Source organism: Polyodon spathula, chromosome 24 (genome assembly GCF_017654505.1).
Source record: "Polyodon spathula isolate WHYD16114869_AA chromosome 24, ASM1765450v1, whole genome shotgun sequence".
Taxonomy (NCBI): Eukaryota; Metazoa; Chordata; class Actinopteri; order Acipenseriformes; family Polyodontidae; genus Polyodon; species Polyodon spathula.
Genome location: NC_054557.1, coordinates 6,918,521 through 6,941,067, shown reverse-complemented (window position 1 = coordinate 6,941,067; position 22,547 = coordinate 6,918,521). Strand labels below are relative to the sequence as shown.

The 22,547-nt window shown below is 40.0% G+C and overlaps 1 protein-coding gene across 8 annotated transcripts in view; it reads right to left on the bottom strand.

Moving 5' to 3' along the window:
* The window catches only part of LOC121298954 (neogenin-like), a 178,400-nt gene that overhangs the window by 23,154 nt on the left and 132,699 nt on the right, over nt 1–22,547 (bottom strand). For 5 of the 8 annotated variants that reach the window (XM_041226330.1, XM_041226329.1, XM_041226323.1 and 2 more), the window contains exons 8-12: nt 10,302–10,521; nt 8,517–8,671; nt 6,278–6,426; nt 3,234–3,372; nt 1,645–1,694 (exon numbers count right to left, since the gene is read on the bottom strand). In XM_041226330.1, the coding sequence (XP_041082264.1) occupies nt 1,645–1,694; nt 3,234–3,372; nt 6,278–6,426; nt 8,517–8,671; nt 10,302–10,521 (713 nt within the window). The remainder of the gene's footprint in view (nt 1–1,644; nt 1,695–3,233; nt 3,373–6,277; nt 6,427–8,516; nt 8,672–10,301; nt 10,522–22,547) is intronic. The other 3 variants (XM_041226331.1, XM_041226327.1, XM_041226328.1) reach the window with 1 other exon arrangement.

Genomic DNA, 22,547 nt, shown 5'->3' with positions numbered 1-22,547 from the left:
ATCACATAGTAAAAAGAGCTGCTGCCTTGTGTTTAATTCAAAGTTCGTTATCACTGACTGGCTCAATGTCCTGCCAAATGTTAAGAATTACATTGAATATTTAACCTTGAATAAAATGTTTACCAACAGCCACTTTAGAGTTTCTTAACACATATGGATGTATAATTATATAGTAAATCTCTCCTCCCGCTGCGCATCTATGACATAATTGACCTAAAAGTACCTTCCTGCTGCTTGTTTCTTTATTGCGCTGGTCATTTATCTCATGAATCCGGCTTCAGACACTGATCTTTATTCCTATAATATAATCAGTAAGACAAAGATCCTCATCTGGGGAACCAGCAATCCCCTTTTTCCATTAATGTCTGGCTCCCTGAGCTAAAGTAGAGGATACAGGCGACACTTATAACCACTGACTGCTGTAGTGGAAGCAGGACTTTAACTGTATCCTTGCTGCCAAAACTACCTTTAGAGAATGTAAAACTGAAAAACAGGTCTGAGCAAAGCTAAACTAGAATGGAACAAATTTAACAATGGATACAGTATGTATATTTCTATGTGTGTTTCATTCTGGGGATGGCACTGCCAATTGGATTCCTCGACAACTTGACAAAGCCAGAAAACTCTCCTGGCTGCATGACCCGTTGTGCACAGCACGCTGTAGTGCCTTTGCAAGGAGAGTCTTTAGGTACCATGTAGCAAAATAATCTCTCTCTCTGACTCTCTCTGTCTCTCTCATTGTTTCCATGAACATTTGATAATCAATGCAATAAAACATGACAGAAGGACAGAGCAGCTGAAAACCATGTTATTTACAGTACAGCACACTTTGTTCAGGTAACATATTGCTCTAATATTAGGTGTGTGTGTGTGTGTGTGTGATATTGAAAAGCACTGAGAGACCCATAAAGTGGTGCAGGATTAAATCCATTAACATTGTCGGCATTGCTGTGTCTCAAACAAGCACACACTGCAGGGCAATAAGAGAAATGGAGGTCATTCCAGTCCTGCAGGCAAACTAACTAACACAGCGATACTAGAGCAGCAGCGAGGGTAATTAACATAGCAGCAGTTTCACTGTCTGAGCCAGGGGAGCCTTGCAAAATTAAATCTTCATTTAGAGTCATCAATTAGTTGATTTTCATTACTCTTTTTTTTTTTTTTTTCCCAGCCGCACTGCACAGAAAGTCATTGAGTCCGACATTCTTGTCCATATGCACCCTCCTCCAAGGATAGAAGTAACACATTCAAGATTAAAATTTATTATCCAAACCAATTGGAACAGGAGATGTTTCTATTATCAGCAATTATCAGTCTACTTGACTTAGATTCTTATACTTTTATCTTAGAAATCTGATTGTGTGTTTTAAAGTTATGTATGTTTGTATTATTGAATTGTTCGGACTTTAATTAGGCTGTAAAACTGTTAATAAGACAAAAAACCCTTTACCTTTAAATATATAAAGTATTGCATGGTAAATAGCAGGAATAGAGAGCTGGTTAGCACATTTTCTAAGGCAACAGGGCAGAATAGCATCTCATCACAAATGCCATTGTCAAATAAAACATCCTTGAACATTTTCATGAACTTCTGAAGTCTGTATAGCCTAGATTAGCTAACAAAAGGGCAGGACTCGTGCTTACCTTGGAATTGCGCACTTCCAGTGTTAAGTTTTGAGGAGGAGCACTGGGAACTAAGAAAAAAAGATGAAGCAAAAAAGAAGCTGCTTTAGTGCCGTAAAGAAAGAGCTTTCACCTCACAATTGTCACATTCATAGCAAAGGTACTACATTTTAGATGGAATTATCCAGAGAAGCAAGCTGATTGCTTGGTTCACTACTTGAAGATACATTGTCTTAGATACATTACCTCAGCAAGTGTTTTGGATTTCCCCAGGCAACTCAAGTTAAAAAGCTTTGTATCAAAGTGTCAGTAAGAAGATGAGCTGAAAGCACTGCCTGTAACACTTGGGCATCTCATTCTCATTTGTCTTTTTTTTTTTTTTTGAGGGCTCATCAATATGGAATGATCTCAAGTTTGCACTTTGCTATTACAGCAAATGATTTCTGATTGGCAATATCATTAACAGTTGTATATACATTATAAATACTATAATTGAAATCAATAATGATTTACAGAACCCTTTCTCTGAAGCTGTCCAGATAAGCAATCGATTCTTTTTAATCTGTTTTAAATGAGCAAAAACCACAAGTGGTGGCAGAGAGCCACAGTTTTCCCTTTCATTGCCCTTCTGCAGTTTCTATACTTTTAATAAAATTTCTTTGAGGGGTAGCAATTCAAAGTACCAAATTATTTTACTCCTGATTGTCTCCCTGATTGGTCACTCACTGCAGCAATTCCCCACAAAAGCTTGGGGGAACTGAAGGACAGTGAGCCTCCTCCGATCCCACAACCAAGCCAATCACTTCTTGACACCCATAAAGGTCAAAGGCCAGCCCCACAGTCCAGGGGCATGGCCAGTATGGGCCGCTGTAACACGGAGACGAGAAACAGCCCATACCAGTTTTGCATTCCTAATATGCAGAAGTTCCACAGCCATTGCAATGATCCCTCTGGAATGCCCAGTCAGTGACTTCACACAGCCAAGACATGAACCTGCACTCCCCGAACTGTACCCTACACACCTGTCAAGGAGAGCCACTCGAGGACCAAACAGGAATGATTTCTTTTCTTTTATTTAAAAATATGTAACTGGGGCTCCCGAGTGGCGCATCCAGTAAAGGCACCACAACCAGAGTGCTGGATGTGCCATATAGCTTGGAGATCGCCAGTTCGAATCCAAGCTATGCCACTGTCGATCGTGGACAGGATTTCCCAGGGGGCAGCACACAATTGGCCAAGAGCTGCCCGGGCAGGGTAGTGGTTAGGTCGGCTGGGGAGTCCTTGGCTCACCGCACACCAGCGACCCCTGTGGCTAGCAGGGAACCTGCAGGACGGCCTGTACGCAGTTCAGAACTGCATGGTACTCCGAGCTGTAAGTTCTGGATATGGCTGGATAGGCAGGCTTGCAGAGTGAAAAAAAAGCAGACGGCTGACGGCACTCGTCTCAGAGTTAGTTCAGGGGTTGCAGCGGTGAGCCGGGTTGAATAATAATTGGACATTCCAAAGTGGGAGAAAATTGGAAAAATTAACCTGGAACAGGTACGACTTATTTTCAATACATGCACCTTCTACGAGTCGCATGTTTAAAACACTGAATTCAATACACTCACCATCCGAAAAAGTCCTGGCCACTACGTCTTCTGTGGACACACCAAGTCCATGTTTGTTATATGCCACCACTCTGAAGTTGTAGTCTGTGTATTTCTTCAGCCCGTTTATGGTATAGGAAAGTCCTCCTACATCTACATCCTGAAAGGAGACACACACTGGTTACCAAAAAGCACAGAGAAGTACTTTTGGTACTGTGACAGGCTGGCGTTGAGGTGACATCAGGCCAGATGCAGGAACAAAAACAAACAAGGTACTGCAGTGCAAAAAGACGTACTGTGCGCCGTTTATTTGAATATAAAACATAAATAAAAGAAAACACTGCTCACAGAGCAAACTAAAAGTTTTAAATAAAACAAATCATGAACACAAAATACAACTAAAACCAAGGTCAGGCTGGGCAGCTGCCCTCACTGTTCCTTAGTCTTTTTAATTTTAGTTTGTTCCTTCTCCTCTCGCTCTCGTACCCTCCTCTATACACCCACCCAGAGTGCAGAGAGCTGCAGGTTTATATACCGTGGCCGAGGGGTTTAACTACCTAGTAATTACTCTATTACCCCTCGGCCACAATCTGCAAGAGTTTATTAAATTAATCCTGGCAGATGAGTTTACTAACCTTGTCGCTGCCAGAACACGTTTCAAAATAAAACAAAACACACAGCGCTTCGCCGTCATATATAAATGCAATAAATCATAATAAACAAACAAATACGACACAGGGGTGGAGGGGGAGAACTCAAATAAATAATCAAATAATTGTACAGGGCTCCTCGTCCTGTTACACGTACACATAGAGAAACCACCTAAATCCACACAAGGCAGCAGTGACAGCTTGGAAAGGTGTGAACGGGCCGAAATGGAAATGCTGTGCTTCCGAGGTGAGAGTTTTTCATTATTTAAACATATTTATTTAAGATAGATGGATTGTTTAGATTCTGATACTCTCAACATCCTCCTGCAACACACAGAACAAATGTTCTTGGTATTTCAGGGGGGGACAGGTTAATAGTTACACTCTGGTGTACCAGATGTCCTTGAAGAGTAGACAATGAGGTCATGGTGGGACTTTACATTTCTGAGTTCTTAAACATTACCAGGACATGAAACAGAGAAGGATACACACTGAACCTAAACAACAATTCAAAGGTGATTTGATTGTACTTGCTTGTAATAGCTCTGAAATACCATACCAAGCTCTTTCAAGAATATCCAAAGCAAGTTTCAGAGCACTGGATAAGCGGTTGTCTATATACAAGTACTTTGAAGTGAGGCGTGCATAGCCGGGATATGCATATCAACTTTGTTTAAATGTTAATAGCCCAACTCATGCCAGGGCAGGGAATTTAAGACGTGTTTTTTTAAACCATTTTTTGCTTCTTCAAAATAGCCTGCGTCTTAAATTCGAGTTCATCTGACTGCCGAGGAAAGACGACAAAGGCATCTGCCCGAATACACAAGCAGCACAAACGTGACCGACTGCTGAGAAAAAACTAACCAAGCTTCCTGAGAAATTGCAAGAGAAACGTTTACAATTTCAGCATTTCTAACAACCAGTACTAGCTTGGACAGATCAAAATGCTAATCAGAGCCCCCTAAGTTTTGACATGCCAAGCAATGTTCAATGCTGTTGTGGTTGCTAGGTTACATGTTGCCTGATGCTGTGGAGTGTTGCGTCGTGCCTGCTGTTGCCAGGATGTGTGATGCCATAAGTGAGTGGTGGTATGTGTACGACAGAGATGCCATCTTAAGTATTGTACAGTTCACAGCACAATAAACAAGCTCTGTGGTTAAATTCCAATAACACTGTTACCAGGGTGGTTAATTTGGACTTCGTCTTAAATTTGAAGGCGTCTTAAATTCTAAGGAATACGGTACTTTTAAATTTGAACACATGCATGTACCTGCAAGTTTACTACAACAAGTGTTAACTGAAAATTGAGCCCTAGTCAAATAACAACCTGTGTCACAACGCTGGACTGGTAACCTGCCTGTGACCTGCATTCCAGAGTGAATCTTCAGTGCCCCTACCCATGGTTCATTCCTAAATAAGGAGTCCATTCTAGGTATAGTTCCTCTGTGGACCCACTGTCAAGAAATATCTTTAAATAATAAATCAACTCACCACAGAATGGTTCTACGCAGTGAATATCACACCTTGCTAAGCTCTCACGCAGTCAATTACTCACTGTATTAGAGGTATGTCTTTTTTTCTCTAGGGACCCGCAGCATCATTTGTTCTAAATTTTCCCTGACATTTTATCTACTATCTTATTAAAAGCTCTTTAAAGCTACGAAGCTGCTTGTCTCTCTGAGAGCTAAATCACTCGATACACATTAACATAGGAGAGGCGAGATGGGGGGCGCAGTTAACTGATGCATGCAGGGGGGTCTCGGGTTCAAATGCAGATACATTAATATCTTTAAATAAACCAACCTACACAGCTCCATATATTCAGATATACACCTATAATTCAACTGAAGTATATAAAGTAACACTAAAACAGTACTGTTCCGGCTAGTGGCACATTTGTGTATTTTCCATTAATTCTACAATATTAAAAAATGTAAAATTAAATGACATTAAAATACAGATTTAGCAAATGGCACGAATACAGACATTTATATAACAGAGCAGTAGACTGTAATGGCTTTAGCTCTACTACTGCTGCATATCAACACTGCAGTATTCCAAATTATGTTACCTGCAGTCCAGTCCAACAATTTATAGGCTCATAGGGAGAAATCTGTCCTAGAGCTCAACTTTTAGGACCTAATTAAAACTCCTGATGGTGCAGGGTAGCAGTTTTCAAACCCCACCCCAAACAAGCACAGCCCAGCATCATCCAGCGATCATCATTCTCTGCCCAGACTACATACACAACACACTTAAATCTTAGGTACCTTTTAAATCACAGGTGAACACGCAGTACCAGTAATAAAGAGAAACCTGTTAGCAATGCAGAGCACTTTGGCGACAACGTTGTTAAAATGTGACATGTGAATCCAGTTTGTGCAGCTTCCCTCCTGCTCGAGCTCAGACTGTTACCTGCTCGTTCCCCAGTCCCTTCTCCATGTAGTACAGCTTGTAGTTCTGGATCTCTCCCTTGCCTGACAGGGGCATCTCCCAGCTCACAGTGATGGAGGTTGGAGATGTGGCGAGTGCTCGCAGATTAGGGGCAGGACCAGGGACCTGGACTGGAAGGGTTGGAAAAAACAAGCACGGTTAAACCAGCATACAACAATCACTTACTACAACCGCATTGCTTCCTATTGTATACCTTTAAATGAGTTGAAGAGCTGTCTCAACGTTTTAAGAATGTATGCCTCTTAAATACCGCCAGTATTTAAATATTACTTTACAATTGTACTTCGAAGTGTATTTGCTACTAGTATTTGCTACTTAAAATTGGGGAAAACTTCTCAAAAAGTAGCACACACACAGAGGGCTAAACTACGGGACACTTTATCCAGACACATAGTATATCTGGATTTTATCATGCTGAAGGCATGATATAATCAAGTGCAGTATACTTGCTGACAATGATTGATGGAGAGCACCCACAATATTACAGCTGTTTCTGGGCTGAATACAGCTCAACACAGGATCACTTTAAAACAAAGCAGGAGTACACCAACCCCCTCACCGCCCGCCCGTCTGCCACAAACAGCCGCAATCAAGCATGATTCTGCTTGGGTTAAAGAAGAATTTATTTGAAGTATTTTTCAATTAGATCTGGTTAGCAAAACAGAGAGAATTGTAAAACAGGTTTATGGTGCCTAACAGTTGTTTACTTTATTTAGATCTGAATCATTAGTTTCAATTAACAGCCCTGCAGAGTGCTAACAGCCTCACACTGTATCGGGGGCCGGGTCGAATTAAAAACTGTTAGCAAGCAAACTTTCTTTCTTTTTATGACAAAAATGTGGTTTTGTACCTTTACATTTATGGAAAGAAAAGGATACAGATTGAGGGGAGAGGTGGGACCTAATTAGTACCATTATGTATTATTATTATTATTATTATTATTAATAATAATATCTAACAAACGGTTTCCAGCTTCAAGTTGTGTATTTGGTCGATTGTCCATTAATTGCTGTTATTACCATTATTTTATTTATTTTTAAAGTATTATTTTCTTTCAGTATTTGCATTTTATAATCCATAACTATTAAACAGTTAACTGTGCTCAATTTAGAAATGCTAAAAGATATGTAATAAAGCCAATGGCAAATGTTTTGACATTGAATGTGTGAAGTTTTCTGCAGCATTTCTAAATGTAGCATTTGCATTTTGTATTTGTTAATTATAATTTCTTTAGAATTACATCATTACTGCTATTAAATCATCATTATTTAATACTTCCATATATATTCCACTATATATGATTTAGCTTAATCTAACTAAGCCTACAATACACGGTGGAATGGCTCAAACTGCAACGCACTGTAAGTTAGATTTCAAGTCTGCCAAGTCCTCTGCAGAGCTATTTGGAAAGGGCTGCTGCTGGCAGTCTGGGTCCTGCGTCTCTCAGCAGCAGCAGGTGGCTGTGGAACCAGGTCAGCTATTTAGCCCTCATCCATAATCATGGAGAGCTGCAATACAGAGCCAGGCAGGAGTGGTGGTGTTGTGACATTCCCTGTGGGACAGAGTCGCCTGCTGGCAGAAACTATTAACCAGCGCGTGAAGTCATTGCCAAGAACAGAGGAATCACAGAGCTCTCAGAAACACAGGCTAACCGATAGGAGAAACCAGTCTTCCCATGCAAGATGATGCATGAAGACCTAATCATGTATGAAACAAACAGGAATGCCGCAGAATGGTTTTACATGCAGTGAAGGAAATACGACTTAGATTGCATTGCAGTTTGAGACGTTCCACACTGTATTATGACTCTTCACTTTGCTTTTTAGGGTGTTTGCAATCATTGAGAATGGTCCTGGACTCTGTTACATCGAGTTGTTTTCTCTGTTTTTTTCTCTTGTTATTTTTTACACTGGTATGTAAAGTGGCGCACATCCAGCTGTAATCGTCTTTCATGCACACCCATCCACATTCCAACGCCTAGCGATGCTTTGTATGTCAATACCCAGTAGTTTAATTGCAAAGTTCATGCAAAGTTTCCTCTATTGAACATGACTGGAGCCACCTAGATTAACTCATAAATAAGCAGGTCTCAAAAACATTGTTTTGAATTAGTTCCTACATAAAAATGTGCGACATCCGTATGAGTGCCACCAACAGCACACACACGTTACACGGCAGAGATTCATGTCGGAGACCTTACCTTCAAGCTGCGTGGCCACCTTGAGAGGGGAGGAGCTCTCTCCAGGTCCGTTCCTGTTGTGTGCCACCACTCGGAACACGTACTTGGTTTCAGGCATGAGGTTCTGGATGGTCACCTGCAGCTCTCCTGGCCGGCTGGTGTTCTCAATCCGCTCCCTAGCAGCATGGAAGATGAGAGTCAACACTACCGTGCCTTAGCTGTCAGCTATCTGCCATACGAGCTATCAAAAATCAAGACCTTTTTTCTTCTCTTTTTTCTTAATTTTGTTGAATTAAGCGCTCATGAAAAAGGACAAAGGCACTGGGTACAGTCAGGTACGTTGTAAACCGACACCATGAGAGCTTCCCTCAAGTAACTTTGTAAGCGAGCACATGTTCCTTTCAGATGTGAAAATCAACTGGGGATATAAATCATTTGTTTTTTGTACCCATTTTTTTTTTTTTTTTTAATCCCCAATTTAGAATGTCCAATTATATTCCCTCACCGCACCAACTCCACACAACACCTCAGGAGAACTGAAGGTCATTGGCTGTCCTCTGATCACATGACCAGCTGACATGGCGCGTAGAGGCCACTGTTGCGTAGCAAGGAGAAACAGACCTCAACAATATTGCTTCTACAACCCTGTGTAAACCTCTGACTGTATGACACCCTAAACACCACGAAAGTCACTTAGGGATCCCACCAAACTTATTTTTGAGCTAGCTAAAATAAATACATAGAAATTCAGAAAATGGTCTGAACCCATAAATGATCCCTAACCAAAGGCAAAATCTTTCAAGGAAGTGAATTTTGGCACTGTGTTATTCATCAGATCTCTGATTTACATGTTAAGTAGTTCCTTTCCCCATCTGATGCACAGTCTGAAGGGAATGAACTGCGTGCAACGCTGAAGAAAAGCAACATCAAAGACACCCCAGAATCATCTCCAGCTCTTGCCACAGTCGCAGATGGTATTTCAGTTTTAATTACAGAAATAACAACTGTGGAAATAAGCTGCATCTTGCTAGTTTTAGAATTTTGATGTCAAAGTACCACAAAAATACAATATTTGATTAGCTGCAATAAGAATCCAGTATGTTTTGTCATTATTTTTCATAGGTCTTACGTTTTCCTATATGAAAGGCACATATTGTGTTAAAAGTGAGTTAGATTTATTAATAGTAATTTATTTGAAGTTGAAGAAAATTCCTCAATGTTACAATGCCCAGTCAACTCTGAGCTGTTGCATGAAGGAATGCAGTCAACACTGTAACTACAGCAGACATAGGAAAAAATCTTGTGGTACTGCTAGAGCACGTCAATGCATGAAGCTTCTGGAAGCTTGAGTTCTTTAACAGGAAATAAAAAGCATAAGAAAAATAAAAACATCTTTAAAAAAACAAATAAAAAAAAAAACATTCCGATTTGTTTATCTTGCAGGAACGCTCTCCCAGAACTAGTGTCGGCTGCGTTCCTTTAACATGGGAACTTTAGCTTGGAAACAGTGCCTTCTGCAATTGTTTGGTTCACAAATAGCCCAAAAAAGTACCATTCAAAATCAAATACATTTAACAATGTGTGCATCTTTCATATAAAAGCAAGATCTACAAAGTGATGGTAATGGATCACCTATACCTATTGAACGCTACACTGAGAAATACTAAAAGAAAAAAGTTCAGTGACAAACTACATGTATTTTTGACAGCACTGAATTTTTAACATTTTTAAGATTATATAAGGTTTACTGGAGAAATTCTGTCTTTCTCTTTGTACTCTAATAGTTGTTTTGCGTGAGCCCCTCACCTGGTGGCGCCCTCCTGGCTGTAGTAGACAGAGTAGTTGATGTTGTCTCCGTGTGGCTCCGCGGGCGGGCGCCAGGTGAGCTTGATGAAGCGCGTGGATACCAGCGATGCCACCACATCCCGGGGGGCCGAGGGGGTGGGTCCGGGGCTGCCCGCTGGTGCTACATTGTCAGTAGTGGCACTTGTCAGTGAGGTGGGAGGGGGTGTTGGAATGGCAACATCTTGGCAAGTGCAAATGGGAGGGCACAGGAGGGAGGAGGCAATACAACAGCAGGGCAGGTAGGAAGGAAGGGTGAGAAAACAAGAAAAACAAAAGAAAAAAGGAACAAAAAAGAAACGACGGAAATAAATAAAAAGCCACAAAAACACAATGGCAAATGAATGTAACATAAAAAAGACCATTAAACTGAAGGCTAACATGCAAGCCCACTAAAAAAAAAAATACTAACGGGAGAAGGAGGCATCACTACGGAGCAAGCAAATCATTCATGGGTATGGATGTTGTATGAACGGTTTGAGTTCGGCTTTTTTTTTTTTCAAAATTTGCACTGTATTCTGTGCAGGTGAAAAACTGCAGGATTGACAGCAAAGGAGACTGAAATCCTCATAGGCTTCACTAGCCTTCTTTCAAACCCTGGTGCAGATAGATATGTGCCCAGAGAGCCCTTAACTCTTGTCCTTCTAGCACTTTGTTTCAACCAGTTCATCTCTATCCCTTGTAAATATGTTTTGTGGTCTGCTCTACATAAAGGAATCACTGTAGTTTCAGTCTCAGATGTCATCTGCGAGTGCTGAAGGCAGGATCAACAATACTGTCTTAAAGAGCTCAATGCTTACGGTACACCCACTCCTCACTGTCTTAAAAGGAGTGCTAAGTAAGTTTTTAGTCCGCTGTCTCCAAGGATATTTTTGAATTGGAGCTCAACAGATAGCTGTTACCTAAATCATCTTCCTGTGCTGTAGGTCACACTGTCTGATAGTCTATTAGAGTAAATCTTACCTAAAACACAGGAAGCTTTTAGACACAAGTAAGCAATAGCAATGTTTAATCTATCGTTTTGTATTTAAGACAAATCTTAGCACAAGACTGTTTGTCTAGGTGATAATTCTGCTCCAAGTAAGGTAAGACAGTCTTTTAAAAGTTTAACTCCCTAGCCTTTTTATTTTGTTGACAAGCCAAAGCTTTATTGCAAAGAAAAAAAAAAAAAAAATTCTACACCATAAATAAATCTTGTTTCTGGGGAAACAAATCTTCACAGTCTTTTTGCTCTGGACAGGACAGTTTCACTTATTAGAAAAAAATATTTTTTTTTTTTGTTATAAATTTTAACAAATCATTTACAAAAAAAAAAAAAAAAAAAAGTAATTTAAAATAAGAAATGTATTTAAAAAGAGAGTTTAGTTTTTCAACTTCCCTGGATAAAAATGGTTGAAACGAAGACCTATTGGGAGTATTTAAGAATAGAGCTTGAGAACCATGATAAGGAAAATTCAGCCACCTTACTCATCCAACCCTTGGCCTCTCCAAGATACAGGGGCCCCATCTAGGTGGCAATCGTTGTGGTTTTGTATGTGGACCCTGATCCACAGAGAACCGGGCTGAGATCCACCAGAACTTGCTTCACATGGGCCATTCCTGACCAGCCAGCTGATGGATATGACAGTCATGATAACTGCGGCTGGAGCAGAGATGGACCCAGAGGTGAAAAGGCTCCGATTGCCAATGTATTGAGCTGCCCAGCTCCCCTGCAATTCCTTTATGAAACATTCAACTCCTTAAACAACATATCCCACCCTCCCAAAAGAACAAAATATTAGAGCTTTTCATAATATGTATGTTTAAAAACGTAAGATTCCAGCTTTAGTTATAGAGTACGCTGATACTGCATATTATTGTGCACATAACTTTAAAAAACAACATATTTGATTTGCAACTCGTCTGTTTTAAGCACTTGGTCACGTCATACATTTAAATTAATGTATGTAATAGAATTACACTATCTTTGGGGGGCTGTGATTTAGACGGGTATCTCTGTACCATACAATAACATTTACTGTATACAGCCTTCATGTGCAAATATCCTTTATGAACCAAAAACAGCTCAACAGGCAATTAACTGGGAACAGACACAAGGACTTGTTAGTTTGGTTTCTCCCATTACAAATGCATCGCAAGCATCATAAAACTGCTCTGAACAACCAGCATGCAGTTCTTTCAACCCCCCATCTCTGCTTATGACTGCTGTAAAAAGAGAGTTTGATAAAAGTGCTTCATTTTCAGTGTCAAAGGCTAGGGACATGTGAGACATATGTATGTAGAAAAGGGAGACTAAAAGAATAAGCGACTCCTCATACTGAAGCTTCTCACATCTCCTCTGCTCTGACAAATTTGTTCTTTCCAGCACTGTTGGCTTGCCTCGTCAGGCCAAGCCTAAAGGGTTTGGGCAAGGATTTCCTTCACTGAAGATTTTTCACTTGTTTTTGGAGAACAACTCGAAGACCTTTCTCGGGATGAACACAAAATCAAGAGGGTGCGTGCAGCGAGACTCACTCGAGCCTCTAAAATGTAGCACACTGAAATCCACCCTCGGTTATAGGAGACCACAGCGCTCAGGCTGGACATTCAACAGTAAGCACAGCACTGGGGCTTTAAAAAGCTCACTCCAGCAAAAAAGATCTTAGCAATACCCTAGTGTTAAGGCTTTTGGCTTTATGAAGGAAGCATTCAGCAGGTCTTCTTCAGAAAATTGTAAATGCCAGATTACCTACTGTGTAGAAGGCAGTGGCAGTATTACAGTGTGTTCTGGCTCACAGGGCAATTCAGTAATAGAGTAAATGTCTTTAATAATGTTTACAAGTAGACAGTCAACACAGTGTATGCAAGTTATGGGCAATCAGTGCAACAGAAGCCTTCCACGCAAAGTATCCAGACAGGCCAAGCCCAGTTACATGACAGCACCCGGTGTAGCTGAGGAGTTCTGAGCCTGTGCCAGGTCAATGGCAGCGCTCAACGCATTCTGCTGATGTACCAATAATTGTGAGAATGAATGTCACTAGCAAGTCCTATCTCAATCAGACAAGGGGTTCTCTAGATACTGTGTGCGTAAAACTCAGAAGTGTTACACAGGAACCCACTGTACGCCTTCCTCTGGGGAATACACATCTCCAGCCAGGGATAAGAAGCTTGATGTAGCAACAGGAGCACGTCTTATCAGTCATGTAAAATGCATGTGCTTGAAGGATTTGCATTGTGAATTTCACATGAGCAAATAACAGGTTTTTACCTGGGTTAACCAAGCTGCGCAGCTCTGCAGGTGCCTAAGTGACCCTCTGCTTCTTGACTACATGAAAATCTCTCATTTGAAAGACGTTCACCTGTCTTTCCAACCGATTCAAGTGCTAATCATACAGCGTGTGGGATTAATACAAGGTTTCTTGATAATTGTTAGTGTGTTTTAAGGCATGAGCTGAATGGAATCTTTTAAAATTATACTGTACGGATGCATGTGCAACACTAGATCGCCTTTCAATATAAAACTTCGGAGTGTATTTAGACAGCTGGCAGCAGATTTAGTAGTTGGTTTTACGCCATCTGGTTTTTTCCAAACTTCACCCCTATCGTGCACAGAAAACAATCCACTGACAGAAAATCAAAGGAGTGTCTAAATAGAAACTTATATGAACTACAAATGGTTTGTAAGAAGTAGCTGATCCTGTCTCTTATGGTACAGTAAGTGTTTCTTCTCATGGAATACCAATTAAGGTATTAACCAAAACATGCAGCTGCTTGACTTGTGCATTCTTCTAACTTTGTTTTCAGTTTATTAAACAAGTATAATTAGAGACTACAAAATAATCCAAGGAATGAACACAAAACAGTGTCAAAATATTCTCTTCACAACCATAATACACACCAACAACCTAAAGACCACTTTCTCTCTATTCTCTGTAAAGTACTGCAGCACGTTCTTTAAAATTCAAGCTCAATATGATGCCTATGATTCATTGTTTTTATTCAGGGATGCCAGTTACTTTCCCTCGACATGCCCAGGTCATCTGCAGCAATAATACTTAATCAGTAACAAGGGGCTTCTGAGGTGGGATATCCTGAGGAAAGAGCTTAGAAATCTGCTCCACCCAGCTATAAAACTAGGATTGTGTGGTGGTGCAAACAGGAGAAAGGACTGGGGCATAATAATGGGTTTACCCCAGGATACCCCTGATTAATTCCTCTTGGGAATACAGTGAAACCTCAATATCAAGGCCAGTCAGGGGACAAACAAAATACATATAATATACAATATATATATATACAAGATATATAAAAAGCAGTTCATGTTATTAGAGGTGTAATTTAACAGAGGCTTGCTACATACAGGACAGCACAAGGTGGCCTTAATACTGAAGGCGACTTTAGCAGCCTATAGCTTGGAGATCACCAGATCGAATCCTCGCTATGCCACTGCCGACGGTGGATGGGAGTTCCCAGGGAGTGGCACACAATTGGCCCGTGCGAGGAGGGTTTAGGTCAATTGGGGAATCCTTGGCATCCCTGGCACACTGCACACACCTGCAGGCCTGCCTGTGTGCAACTCAGAACTGCGTGGTCCTCCGACGCTTTAGTTCTGTAATGGCTTCAAGCCAGGCTTGCAGTGCGAAAAGAAGCGGATGGCTGACGGCACACGTTTTTGAGGACGCGAGTGCTATTCTCTCCTGAGTTAGTGTGGGAGTTGCAGCAGTGTGCCAGGTTGGATAATTGGGCATTCCAAATTGGGAGAAAATCAGGGGTAAAATAATTGCCAATTCCAAATTTAAAGATAAAACATTAGCAGTCTGGGAATGTAACAGGAAGCTAATTGTGAAGTGGTCTTTTTATTGAGGTGTCCTTAAAGTGCAGTTTTTCTGCAGTTATGACCTTGAAAAATTCTCCAAATAAGGCGACTGCATCTACTGTGTCCATACCCTCAAACCATTACGCTGTATAATCCGCCATCTCAACAAACACATCACAGATATCTGTCTCCCTATGTCTAGTTTGTTGTCAATCCATTTTACTGAATGTTAGAAAATGTTTCTCATGCCAAAATGATGGGCCTTCAAAACAAACAAGAAAAAAATGACCATCAAAAACTCTGGCATTTCACCACCACTAATCTGAAAATGTAGCTGTTCAGTCACTTTACCCAAAAGAAAAGCTTATTGCAATTTTAAAGATTATTTTGATGACAAAGGGTTTGCTGGTAGATTTATAGTCTGAAACCAGCATAAAAACATTACTGAGGTGGAAAGCTGAATGCATAATTCACCGTTTCATACGGTTAGTCGTGTGTTAGGAGAAATCATTTAATAGCACCTCTATTAGGAAAAAATGCCTTAATCTTAAACCTAGTGTACCTTTTCAATCACATACCACCTACGCTTTGGAAAGTGTCATCTAATACTACCAAAATCTGTCTATCCGCGTCACTAAACTGAATGGAAACAGCCTTTCGCTGTAACACCCACTTCTTTCCAGCAATCGCCATGCTTGCCACTGAAGGTCACAGAGTAATGATGGTAAAGTGTAGATTATATAGACAAATACTGATTGTATCACATACTGTGTGAGGGACACCTGTATGTTGATTTATTTACAGCCAAAGCAAGGAGTGCTGTCTGCCTGCTGTCTGCCTGCTGGGTATAAATCACACTGGATAAGATCGCCTTATTCTCAAATCAGTTTGTGCTGGAGTTCTCAGTTTCCATGCTGCTGCCTTCAGCTTTGCACATACTTGCATTACATAAAGAATCTGTTTGATTGTTCCAAGTAGCTATCCAAAATGACAGCTTTTGACCATCTCCTGTTTATCTGATCAAGCACCCCACAGAGCTGTTCTCAGAGGGTGCATTGGATTGAAGATGCTTCTTCACATGATACGTACTGTACTGTGCTGTGATAGAGGATTGGGCATTGTGATGACCACACGCACTACAGTTGTAGCCATGAGCTCCTGTGCCAGTACACTGCGTCATAAATGAGGTCAGCGTGATGCTGAGATTGGTTAAATCGGTCATTGCATCTTTTGGACATTACAAATCACATATACAAATGAACAGCTTAGTCAAAATTCCAGTAGATCTTATACTGCTCATGTTCATTTACTGCAAGTAAGAGAATCCCAACATACGACACAAACTGAAGTACATATTTCTAATGTTAATAAATGGATTCTAAAACCTTAATTAGATTTTTCGGAAGTCTACAGATATTTCCTCTCTGGCAATAGTTGATTAAAACAAATACAAAATGAAATATAAATGAAAGAGGAGCAAAAGCTAATACAATTTCAAGTTATTTGAAAATAGGAACTAAGAAATGCCCTTAAAATTGTACTGTGGTGAAAAAAAAAATTTACAACTGAAAAATGAAATGACAAATAAAATACCTATTAAAAATCCCAAACATTGGTTTGAAAAGAAGTATATACTTCATATAGCTGAAAGCTCCCTCAGTGTGCATGCTGTACTTCGTCTGACATTCAAATCAGCAGCACAACAAATCAATTCCTAGGAAATATCACTTAAAAGAGACTTCCTGTGGCTTTCAAATGCACTTGTGCCACAAGCTGGAAAAGTGCAGAACAATCTGCACAGCGAGTGGAAGCACTCATTGGAACCCAGCGCACGTCTCAGCCTTGCTGTTAGAAATGAGTGCGCAGTGGTGCAACACTCTCCTAATGAGAAACTACACTAACATTGCACTCAATGCTAATGAGGGAATGCGTTTGTCATTTTGAATCTTTAAATAGAGATTAAGGCGATAACGAGGAAATAAGCAAAATACAAATCGCCAGTGATGACGCCATATAACACTAACACCATTCTGACAATAAGCACATTGACTTCATCACAAGTTCACCAATATCCTGACAATATAAATATCAATACACAAGAGTACTGACGTGACAAATGTAGGTACTGCCCGGATTACAGTAGTGTTCATTAAAAGAAAACCTAATTAAAAGGAAGAGATAGCTGTAAACATATGCACTGCAGTGTTCTGTATTGTACTACAGTACTTTATATCTGGAACACTTTAACTGTGCGCAATTTATTTAGAAGTAAACCTTCCAATCTTATGCTGATAGTAAGTGGGGCTGAAATCAGTTGATACTTTTATGTCAATAATCCACTCATTTTAGTGCAAAGCTGTCTGTTTAACATACTGTAGTAACGATAAAGGATAGCTTCACCCGCTTTATACGGTCACAAGGACAGCTGTAGGCACCCACAGCAAACAGAAGCAAGTGAGCTCCTTTTATGTCGAAACTCCATATACAATGAAGTGGGATGTCAGGTGAAGCCTAGCTATCCTTCCACAACAAGGCAAGTTCACTTCTTGAAAAGCAGGTATAGGACCTACAGTGACCTCCACCAAATCCGGTCTGTAGCACAGAACGTGGGTTACTAATACTCAGGCAGGATGAGAACTTGGAGCTCACAGCTAGTTCTGTTTGTACTAGAGGTCGCACTGATGGTCAACCTCAGAAACTGGTAGTCGACTAATTGCATGTCATGCGAAGACATTGTAAAGCGCACAGTTTCAGATGGACGGAAGTGGTTCGAATCCATGAAGACATAAATGACATTTTAAAACATTAATAAATAATTTCCAAGCAGCTTTAAAATGTAGTGCACAAACAGCAGTGTTATGAAACAAAGCTTTCACAAACAGATCACCAAACATGATCAAATACATTACTTATTATTATAGTCAACCTGTTTGACTATTGGACCGCAACTGTCAAATAAGTCGTTCATTAACCCCTAATTTAACTGCTTCAACCCAAACCCAAGCTGTTTCTTGCAGTTTTAATAAATTCTTTTTCAAACTAAATATAATGGAAACAAACTTAGTACTGGTGCAACAGAATGAAAATTAGGCTTATAGTGTTGTCCGTGAAAATGAAAATGAAGTCTAGAAAACCAAAAGCAAAATGACTGTGAAAGCCGTTCTGGTAATACGTTTCAGAACACCTTCGTTTGCTTTTTTGTTTTACACCAACATATACAGAGTATCTCTACATCTAAACCAGATGAAGAATGCAAGTCGTATTTATGAAAAAGAAACAGCCACTAGGGGGTTAGCTTTCCTTATCACGGTTTTCCTTCCCATTCCAAAACCTCAATATCCTGCCTTTCAAAAACGTCCTCAACAGTCTTAAAAAGACTGACCCTCTGCTTCAGTTGGAGGTATTTATAGGCTTTTGATGTCACTTACAAAAGGACATTGATTTAACACCTCACCCGTAGGATGGAGCACAAGGAGGTTATGTGACTTGCTCAGGGTCACAGTGACTCAGTCAGGTGGTAGTGGTGGGATTTGAACCACTAGACCACACTGCCTCCCTATTCTCTTAACCCCCTCATTCCTATACAGTTTGTCAACTTTTCTCAATAATTTGTTCTTTCTATCCTCTTTAAGATTTATTTTTAATTCCTTTTCTCTGTTTTTTATAGTTATTTTCATCAGAACAATTATATTTATCCTTACACACAATCCTTTAGGAATTGCTATTTTAGTATAGCTAGGATGTGCACATGACATATGTAGGCACTGATGCATATCAGTAGGTCTCGAGTAAAGATCTGTTTTAATAGATCCTTGATCAAGTTCAACCAAGGTTTTCTAAGAATTCAGTTTCAGATTTTATCCACCTTAAATCCACCGAAATGTTAGGGTGGATATAATTTAATAATTTATGAAACTGTACAAAAGATTCTTCTCCATGTGTCCATATTCCAAATATGTCATTCACTTATCTGATGAATTCTAATGGTTTCTTGTCTAATTTACTCAATAACATGCTTGCAAAATGCTTATCTAATTTTGAGCCTATTGCTGTGCCATCATTCTCTTTGTAACTTCTATTTCCAAATGTAAAATAACTATTTTTTTAAAACTATCTTCATCATATTTAATATTTGTTAGAAGGTATCATCTAGTCTATTTTCCTATTTGCATATTTCTAAAGTTTCTTGCCTGGGAACACTGGGGTACAGGGATTCTACATCCATGCAAAATAAAATGCTATTCTCTGGAAGTTCAACCTTTACATTATTAATCCTTTTCAGAAAATGTGTTGTATCTTTAAGCTTTCAACATGTGGCTGCAGCTGCCTTTCAGCTATTTCCACAATAACATGTGTTGGGTTATCAATTGTGCTAAGAATCATAACCTAACATATTCGCATTGGGTGTTTTGCTTTGTGCATTACACATTTTATATATATATATATATATATATATATATATATATATATATATATATATATATATATATATATATATATATATAGACACACACACACACACAAACAGCATATTCTCATTGCCATCTATCTACACAGGGCATTATCTTATGTGTTTAGAGATACACAAAGACACTTGGCAGTATTAACAGTATTAGATCACATTTACTGTGTGCTGCATGTCAATTTGTATTTGCTATGCATATCTAGATTGCTTTGCGTGGAAGACTAGATTGCTTTGCTTGTGAGCCATTACATTCACAGTGGAAAATGACAAACAGAAACCAGAAAGGTGCTGCATATCTAACTTTCATAGTAGGAATAATAAAATGTAAATCCAAGTTGTTTGTGAGCACCTTCGATGTAGGAAACCATCAATCTCCCGGCCGCTGACATGAGCCAGGGCCCCCACACACCCGGCTGACCTAAGAGACTTCGCCCCTCGAAAAAACAGAAGAGAGGGGAGGCCTGCTGCAGGAAGGAAAAGGAGGAAAGCTTGATTGCCGCAGAGCAGGGCTGTCCCGTCACAAGCACCCTATAATTAACTTGAAATGAGCTCTGCCCACAAGCCTGGGCTCTATAAATTACACCTATCATCAAAACAACAACAACAACAACAACAACAACAATAATAATAAAAATAATAATAATAATAATAATAATAATAATAATAATAATAATAAATAATAATAATAATAATAATAATAATAATAATAATAATGTGCAGGTCCTCACAGCACATATTCAAAGTTTGTAGAATAACTTCTTGTAACAATGGTACACATCCAGTTTCATCAAATGTCTGCAGAAAACAAACATGTCAATTACCTAGATCAAATGCTGGGATTCAGACTCATGTTTCTTTGTCCCTTTGTTCAAAATGCTAGACCATGTGGTACGAGGATATATCCTTTAAACTGGTGTCACATGCATAGTTTTATAAAAGCATTACCAGAAAAACAATAAAACACCAAGGAAAACATTCAAACAGATGTACTTTAATGTCGCTCTGTAGAACATTCATCTCTTCTGGAAAGATTGTTCAAAGAAAATAAAAAAAAAGAGAGGTAAGCGACCAGGACTGGTAATACTGGGAGAACTGAACCAATATTAAAAATGCAAGACCTGAACAAATTATTTGGAATTTTTTTTTTTTTTTTTTTTTCATTATTTGTTTTGATGCCCTTGTTAAGTTTCTCAGCTTCTTTCAGGCTATTTTAATCTTCACGTCTATTTCAATTTCATCATTTTAAAAGATGAAAGCTGAGCAGCTATCCACAGGACACTCTCGTGAACGTATCAAATCAGGGCTTCGGGGTCTATCCGGCATAAATGAAACAGGACTGGCTTATCAACTTCCCAGCACGCTGTGTGGGGGTGCAGGCCTTGGGATGAGCCCCAGTCAGTCTCCATCTGGCGTGCAAATGTTTAATGAATATGTCACACATGTCAAAAACAAGTGAGCGGTGACCATCGGTGTCCCAACAAACATTACCTCCATAGCAGCTTAACCTCCCACCACCCCTCTTTGGAAAGAAATATCAGGAGACTGGAAACAGAGTTGTGCAAATAGCTTCTATCCCCACCTCTCAGCAAGGGGACAGGCCCTATTCAGAAACAGCCAAGCATGCTCAAATAGGTTTACCCTGATGAGCTTATCTTTAAATAAAACTGTCAAAATTCAGCCATTCTTTTCAAACTGTTGTCAACATACAATTCTGTCCGTATCTGGTATGAACACAAACCTGTGTATCAAATTACCTGTCATTTACAGCCATTCTGAACCCGTTTAACATGAAATCATGGTCTGTTCACTTTAAGAACACTGAAGACAAATTGAGTAGTATGGTGCACTAAATAATAAAAAAACACAATTCACTAAAGGGACAGGGTATACTCTAAGAACTGGTAACATGTATATTTATTTTGTTATTTCCCACAATGTTTTCTTAATCCTCATGCATTACTGTTTCACCTGCGGGGCAGTCGCTGAGCAAATGTCTACACACAATTTCAAGAGAAAGAGGTTCACTTTATTAAGAAGGGTGAGTCGGCATCCCTGGTAATAAAGTGATTTGAAGGCATGCCTGGAATTATTATTACTGCCGTTACAACTATATGTCAATTCGGTCTAATTTTTCACATTGTGATGCCTTGGCATGGCAGTTTTTGCAGTGATAGTGTACCACTCACTGACTGCCTGTGATTGACGCAGTGCTCCCAGCAGCCTGCCAGGATCTTCCTGGCCCCCAGGTGTGAGTGGTCGGGGAGGGGGTGGGGGCTTATCAGCAGTGTGTCCTGGAAAAGGAAGCCTGGCCTGGCTGGAGCCATCACATCCAAGCCGCTCATTTTCCAATAAGGCATCTTGCTGTTTATCTGAAGGAAGGGAGGGAGAGAAAGGGCAGAGTGGGGGCGGCGGGGTTGGGTTTTAAACTTCCGAATGGACCTCATCCAACAGGCAACTCCCTGGATATTCTTTTGACAGGCAAACAGCCAACCCCATACCTGCTAAAAGGCCATCCATCAAAATGACAGATCCTCTCTTGATGTATCTATTCAGGGGATAGCAAGACATTTAGTGAACAAAGGGTCAGAGTGGAGTAAAATGGGCAATACCACGTATTTTGTAAATGTGTGTCTGCAGAAAATGGTAGACTAGCACACAATGCGTGTCTTACTCAGTATTGAAGGTTGCTGGGATTTTAAGCCACTGTTGCTTGTCAGAAGGTGTTCCCGAGACTGTGGGCTTGATCCGTCATGACCCACTTGTAACCCATCCCAAGAACACTGGGAGCTGTCTTGACAGCTTGGTCAATACACTGCTTGAGGGATGATGTGGTTGCACAGGAACCCACTATCATGCCCCTTGTCAGATCACAAGAAAATCTTCTGCTGTCTTGCGATTGTTGCTGAATAGCTGCGCACCGCTCTCATACTGCTTATATAGGTCTAGTGGA